The sequence below is a fragment of the Apteryx rowi genome, unplaced genomic scaffold, assembly GCF_003343035.1.
Source record: "Apteryx rowi isolate R43461 unplaced genomic scaffold, aptRow1 scaffold_530, whole genome shotgun sequence".
In the NCBI taxonomy this organism is placed as follows: Eukaryota; Metazoa; Chordata; class Aves; order Apterygiformes; family Apterygidae; genus Apteryx; species Apteryx rowi.
The window spans coordinates 521,031-528,353 of NW_020450795.1; the positions used below are offsets into that span (position 1 = coordinate 521,031).

At 70.1% G+C, this 7,323-nt stretch overlaps 1 protein-coding gene across 1 annotated transcript in view; it reads right to left on the reverse strand.

Moving 5' to 3' along the window:
- KCNN3 (potassium calcium-activated channel subfamily N member 3) overlaps positions 1-7,323 on the reverse strand; it is a 19,655-nt gene that overhangs the window by 10,116 nt on the left and 2,216 nt on the right. Inside the window, exons 2-3 of the mRNA XM_026080915.1 lie at positions 7,163-7,315; positions 3,297-3,392 (exon numbers count right to left, since the gene is read on the reverse strand). Of these exons, the coding sequence (XP_025936700.1) occupies positions 3,297-3,392; positions 7,163-7,315 (249 nt within the window). The remainder of the gene's footprint in view (positions 1-3,296; positions 3,393-7,162; positions 7,316-7,323) is intronic.

Genomic DNA, 7,323 nt, shown 5'->3' on the forward strand with positions numbered 1-7,323 from the left:
GGCTCGGAGCTGTCAAGGGAGATCCTCAGGCATTTAGCAAGCTGACAGCCCATTCCTTCCTGGAAAAGGGTGTTAAAAATAAACAAATCAGCAAGAGGAAAAAGGCAGAAAGGCTCCTGGCTGCACGGGGGGGTGCAAGGCCCAAGGCAGGGGGAAGGGAGCGAGAAAGGTGGGCTCCGGGGCGGCCTCCCCTTTGCCAGCGGCGGCTCCCCAGAGGAGCGCGGGGCTGCTCCGCGGTTTCCATGGAAACCGCATCCGATCCGGTGGTACCTAGGGAGGCATCCCCAGGACCGGCTGGCGGCAGGGAAGGCAGCGGGTGCCTTTGCCCCCGTGGCTCCGTCCCCATCCCCGGCAGGCTCCTTGTGGCCGCCCGGGGAGGAACCGCAGCCGGAGCAGCTCCAGGCTCGCTGGGCTCAGCGGCAGCGGCCCCGCACGCAGAGCCCGGCCGGGGCTGGCAGCGTCACGGACACCAGCCGGCTGATAACAGCATGTGCCGGGATGGCACGGCACGTCCTGCACTGCCCGCCGAGCCCCTGCCTCCGGCTGCTCCGCAGACCCCGGGGATCCCCGCCAGGAGGATGCGCCCTCCTCCCYGCCGGGACACCCGGTCCCCCCTTCCCTGCTGGGGTGGGTTAGTCCCAGCCGTGCAGGTGCAAAGGGCTGGAGAGGGCCCGTGCAGCGGGAAGGAGCCGGCCGCGCCGTCCCGCATGCGGCGGCAATGCAGCGCGAGCGATGCTGCAAGCAGCCACCGCCGCCGGCCTCGCCGCAGCAGGCGCCGCTCGCACGGGCGCCGAGAGGCTGCCGGCAGGGCAAGGGGGCTCCCTCGCCCGCGGCCGGCGTGAACCCCAGCGGGGGCTGCCAGCGCGCCCGAGCCGCTGCTGTGCCGCTGCCTGCGCCGGGTGACACCATAAATCACCCTGCACTTCATTAAAGTCAGGTGCAACGGGAAAAGAAACCAGCACCCCGGGCAGCTGCTCTTTCTCTCGTCCGGGTGCCTGCTGAGCCTATAAAYGCTCCAGAGGAAAATGCCTCCGCTCTTCCTCCTGTCCCAGGCTGCGGCCCCTGGGATGGAGCGGGCAGAGCCGCGGCGGCGGTGGCTGCTCCCCAAGGCCAGTGCGGGGCTGCTGCCCTCCGGCTGCCACCRCCTGCCCCGACTGCTCGCTTCTTCCCGGAGCCGCGGGCAGCTCCTGGGATGCCGCACGAAGTGACGGTGCATCATCCTAAACCCCGCTTAGGAAGCTCGGGGAACGGGAGCAGCCGGGGCGCGGGGACGCTGGTGCTGCACAGCTTGCAGGAACCGGAGCCAGCAGCTCCCACGGCCTCCTGGAGAAACCGAGGCAAAGGGAGAGCCGGAAACGTTACCGACGGACTCGGCCAGAACGCAACCAGCACCGAGACGGAAGGAAGAAGCCAAAGCTGCCGCTGAGGCTTTCCTAGAGCCCCCGGCGGTGGGGGGGGGAGGCACCGCGGCAGGGTAAGYGCAGCCCTCCTCCTCCCGCAGGAGCAGCTGAGGATTCGCAGCTCCGCCAGCCCCGCTTCCGTCTCTGCAAAGATCCTCGACCAGATTATCCACAATCCCTGTATAAGTACCTAAAGGATAACAGGGCGATCAACAGCCGGCCCGGGTTTGTCCAGAACGAACCAAGCCAAGGCGATCCGATTTCCCGCGCCCAGCAGAGAAGGGGGAAGCAGCCGCTGCGGCCTGGCTCGGCGGCGGCGGCGAGTTCGCCACGTGGCCCGACACGGCGCGCTTGCAGCGCGGCTCGGGAGATGTGATGCAGAGGGGAAGCGCCGTGCGTGCAACGGGGGCGAAGAGCGCTTGGGAGAGCGGTTCCCGGCRGCACGCGGACGCAGCGTGCCGACACCACGGAGCAGCACCAGGGCAAACCCGTCCACTTGCTCCAGCGCGAGGAGGTGCAGTTCAGCGAAAGCAAGTGCAGAGCGCGGCAACGGGCTGCGCAGGAGAGGACGGGGGAATCCCACCGGGCCACGCACGGAGCACGGGCCAACACCGGGACCCCGGTGCAAGCGAGATGGGGCCCACGACGGGGTGCGGCACGCGGAGGGTCGCAGGCAGGACAGCGGAGGAAATTATTTCACGCTGCTCACTGCTGCCAAGAGCTCGCATGAAACAACACATCCAGCTCTGTGCATCATGCGTCAACGGAGGCGCAGAAGGACTGGAGAGGGCCCAGAGGGGGAGCTGCCAGGACGCGAAGACCTTGGGAAGTCCACGGGGAAAGGTGGAAGGAACCGAGCTGTTCACTCGCGGCGCCGGGGCCACGCAGCCCGCTGCCACGGCGCGGCGACCCACCGCGAGGCCTCGCCGCTGGGTTGCACCCGTCCGCGYGCAGCCCTCTGCTCGGCACGGTGATCCCGCGCTCGGGATGCCACCGGCTGCTCCGAGACTCCAGCGCGTCCTTTCCCTCCGTGGGGCCTGGATAAGCAGGCGATGAGGGTTTCGGCTCCGACTCCAGGCGGAGCAGGATGAGGGCGTTATAAAGCCCTGCGCCCGGTCGGGGTGGACGTCGCGTTCGCAGAGCCTACTACCAAGAACAACAACCGGAGGAAGCCAGCAAGAACAGGGGGTGCAGCTCGCCTTGCCGACCGCAAACAAAGCCGCCCCGGGGGTAAATATTATTCTAGCAAAACCCAGAACTCTCAAATATTTGCTTTGAGCAGCCCGTCGCCCCTGGGCCGGTCCCCGCAGAGGTCTCCGGCGCCGAGGGTTAGGCAAGAGTCGGGGCACCGCGGCRGCAAGGGCGCAGCGGGAGCAGGGGCAGAGCTCCGCTTTGCGGAGCTGGGCAAGCGCAGGGCGGCAGCGGCGGTGCGGTTCGCTCCGCTGGCGCCTCCGTGCCGCGCGGGCACCCGGCGCTTCCCGTGCCGGAGCCGGGCACTCAAGGCCGCGGGCTTCGGGCGACCTTTCGCGCGAGCACGGGGACGCGGGGGGCTTCCTGGCCCCGCTGCTCGGAAGCCGCTTTCCCAGCCCGCCCGCCGCCACCGCCTGGCCCCGAGCCCGGGGAGGAAGTTTGCTTTTCCAGTCACCTTTCCTAGGTCTGCCGTGGGCGGCCTCCCCTGCGGGCTGCCGGGCAGGGGCCGGACGGGGAGCTGGAGCAGCACCGGCCCCGGAGGAGCCCCGCGTGGTGGTCGCCCGTGCTGCCCCCGGCCGGGCGGCTCCGCTGGGACCATGCACCTTCCCGCACGGAGCACCACCAGGAACGGGAGCAGGAGGAGGGCGAGCAAACCCCGGCCGGCCGGAGAGCCGGCGCTTCCCAAGCCGCGCGCGCGGGACCCACCTGCACCTCCCGCGTGTGGTAGGCGATGATGAGGCCCAGCAGGATGACGGTGGACAGGCTGATAAGGCATTTCAGGGCCAGGGAGAACATGGAGTCCTGCAAGGCAAGAGCAGCGAGCGCGTCAGCGGGGCCGGGAGCGCCCTCGGCACCGCGGCCCGGGACGCCGACGTCGCCCGCACCGACCGCGCTGCAGGAGAGAACGGCGCTTTTTCAAAAAAAAAAAAAAAAAAAAAAGGTTTTTAATCTAATTCTGCCAAATGTAATTACCAGCCTCCCCTCGGCTGGGATGAGTGACTCCAGCAATCTATCCACATTCAGCATTAGCCCAATACTGTGGCACCCTAATGGATGGTCTAATTAGATCCTCCTGCTAATTAGCTCTATGTAAATTAAACCAGCCCCCGATTCACTGGTGACTAAAGCAAATGCTCCCCAGCTCCCCACGGGAAGAGCAAGATTCACCTGCCCCTCCCGAGGGCTCATCTCCAGACTGATTCCTGTTGCCAGCAAATCCATGCTCCTCTCTGGTGCCCCAAATCCCCCCTCCGTGCCCGGGGCGCCCGTTCGGCTGGGAGGAGACCCGGGACGGAGCGGGGCAGCCAGGCCGGGCAGGGAGCAGGCCGTTCCCAGCGCCGCGGGATAGCCAGGCCGTTCCCAGCGCCGCGGGATAGCGGGGGCGGCAGGAAAGGCAGCGCTGCTGACGGACGAGCGGGCGCAGCGCCGGCACCCGGGAGGCTCCACGGGCCGGGACCGGCCCCTTCCCAGCACCTCCGCGCTGAGACCCGGCATGCTCGTCGCACGTCGCCGCCATCCAGCAGCAGCTTGCGTTCCCCGCCGCCCCGGCCTGTCTGCAACCTGTTGCTTGTCCCCTTTCCCTTCTCCAGGGAGATTTTTCCTCCCGGTGCGGCCATTTAGCAAGGGAGAGAGGAAAACGTTCACAAAAATAGGCCGTTGGCACCGGAGCGGCCGCTGTCGGAGCGGCGAGCGGCATTGTTCCCCGCAGCCCCGCGCATTGTGAGCGGCTTCACGACTTGGCACTCGCCTCCCAATTGTCTGGATATAATAGCTGGTGCTGAGAGAAGTGCCGGGGACCAAACAACGCTATTAATAGGCGGCCTCCAGGGCAGGGCTCGCGCCAAGGCCGCTGCCGGCCCGCGGCCCTCCCGGAGGCACCGCTCCCGCCCGGCCCCGGCGCTGCCCCCGCCACCGCCGCGCTCTGCCGCGAGAGCTCCTGGCAAACGCTATTTTTAGCGAGCCGGTGTCTCAGGGGAACACCCGGGATTAATTGCAGCGCGATGTCACTCCCGCAACGGTTCTGGCATCCTTTAGGGCCAATTTCGGTTGCCGTCTAGACATCCTTAACCCTCCTGCTGCCAGGGAAGGCTGCAAGGCGGCCGGCCGGGAGCACGGGAGCCGCGGTGCCGGCGGGAAAAGCCCCAGGTGCAGCCAGGCCACGGGCGCGAAGCTCCGACATCGCCAGCTCCGGGATGTGCCCCGGGAAGGGTCCCAGCAGAGACGTGCCGCGGCCACCGGCACTGCAGGACAACAGCCTGGAGCGCACCGGGCTCGGCCGCGATGCCGATGCGCCTCGGAAAGGCCGGCGGAGCCGGGAAACCCCCAGATTTCCCTGCCTGCTCCACGCTGCTGCCTGGGCGAGCGGACGCAGAGCCCGGTGCCGGCGCTGCGGGTCCAGCCGGCGGGTGCCGCAGGYGCCCGGCCCCGTGTCCACGTGCGTGGTGTGCCCAGGGCACCCGCAGCAGAGCCGGAGGGCAGCAGCCCCCGCGGCAAGGCGGCGACGCAGGCRGCGCTGGGGAAAGGCCGCCGCACGCCCACCGCGTTTATCAAGGGCTGCTGCCAACGGCAGCTCYGGAGGGGCCCGGCAGGAAGAGCCGCCGGCGGCTCCCACGCTCCCGACAAACAACAGCGTGGAGCCCGGGAGACTGTGGCCAGAGCGCAGCAACGCCTCGGCCTCCCCCAGGACCCGGCGGCCCGCGGCCGGCTGCTCCCGGGCACAGCCGGGGCGCTGAGCGAGCGCCCCCGGCACCCTCGCCCGCGGGGGYGGCCCTGGAGCCGGGCCAGGGCCTGCTGCCAGCAGCGGCACCCGGAGCGCTGAATTCCCCGGCTGCGTGACAGCTGCCGGCCCCCGGCACCAGGGCTCTTTCGGCACGGCCGCGTCCCTGCCGGCGAGCTCCGGTTTCCTACCGGCGGGGGCCGCGCGGGGGTATTTATAGCCGGGCACCTCGCTGCTGCGGCGGCTCGCGGCACCGTCCCCGGGGAGCAGCCCAGCCGCGGCCACGCGCCGGCAGCCGACCGGAGCCGCGGGCGGCCGCCCCGAAGCAGCGCTGCCGCGCAGGGGCTTCCCCGGCTGCCGCAGCCGCCCGGCCCCCGCGAGCGCGCCGGGGGCACCAGGGGAGTCCGTGGCTCCGTGGGCGGCCGGCTCTGCCGCGGGGACGGGGATGCACCGAGAGGGGACCACCCGGGGACGGGGCTGCGGTTGCCAAGCGAAGCAGCATCCTCCCGCCCCGGAGGGATGCGCGGCTCGGGAGCATCCCTGCGCCTCCGGCGGAACGGCGGCCGCCGCTGGCAGCGCTCCCCTCCGCGCGGGAGCCCCTGTGCCCGGGAGTCTYCATGGGGACGGGGCAGGATCCCGCACGCCCACGGGGCGCCCAGGCACGTCCCTCCTCCTCCTCCGCCTGCCGCCAGCGTCGCCCCCACTGCCCCTCCCCGCCGCGCGCTCGCCCAAGGGCTGCGGGAAGCTGCCGGCAGCCCCTTTCCCGCATGGCGCCGGTGCCGGGAGCCCCCGGCCGGGCCCCGAGCCCCCTCCCTCGGCAGCGCCGGCCCGCTGCCGCCCGTCGTGCCACGCACGCCCTGCCAGTGTGGATGCCTATTCACTTCCCCTCGCTGGATAGGTATAAATAACATGACAGATGTCTATACAAAGAGTTATTCATATCGCTGCCAACGAGCACAGCCAGGGAGCAGGAGCTGAAAGGGGTGTGTGGGGGGAGAATTATAAATAAAAGACACCGTCCCTCAAAAAAAATTTTTTTTGAAAAAAGCAGCAGCAGAGGAGCGGGGTGTGGAGGAGGATCAAGGGCTTCACGCCCCTGCCGGGGGTGCTGCTCCTCGACGGGTCCCCACCCGGGACACCTCACCCCGGGGCGGCGGGACGGGTGGATGCGGGGGGGACACGGGGGATCTGCCTGCCCACGGACCAGCGTCAGCCGCCCCRGCCGCGACGGGGCACAACGGGCCAGGACCTCAGGGAGCTTCAGCCCGGCAGGAAAAGCTCTTGGACGCAGCCCGGCGAGCGGGACGGACCTGGGTGCTCCTGCCGGCCCTGGGGCGGGGGGACYGTGCCCCGGCGGGCAGGCCTGGCCCCGGCCCCCCGCTTGACACGGCCACCAGCCCCGTGCCCGCCCCGTGGCGCAATGTCCCCGCGAGGCCCCGGGTCCACCCCGTCGAAGCCCGGCCGGCGCAGACGGTCCCATCGGGCACCAGGCAGCGCGCGCAGCCCCGTGCCTGCCCCGTCCGACGCTCACTGGTGCAAATTGCCCCCGTTGGACACCRGCCGGCGCAAAAGGCCTCGCGCTCCGCTTGTTGGACGCCAGCCGGCGCAGGCGGCCCTGCACTTGCACATCCAGCAGCAGCTGGTGCAAACGCCCTGCACCTGCACCCCTGGACACCGACCGGTGCACGCAGCCCTGCGCCCACCCCGGCGGACACCGGCCGGTGCAAACACCCTGTGCCGCTGCACCCCGACCGGTGCGGACGGCCCCGCGCCCGACCCGCCAGATGCCCGCGGGCGCCAGCGCCAGCCCCCGGCCCCCGCCTGCCCGCCGGAGCCCAGCGCCGGCGGCCGCTACCTTGGAGTAGAGCCCCCAGGAGAGCTCGGTCTCGATGACCATGACGACGATGCCGAACATGCCGAAGATGAGCGCGTAGTCGCTGAGGCGCTTCCTCTTCTCGAAGAGCGCGCGGCGGTGGCCCAGGCGGTAGCCGATGTTCTGCGCCTTGCGCTTGGGCC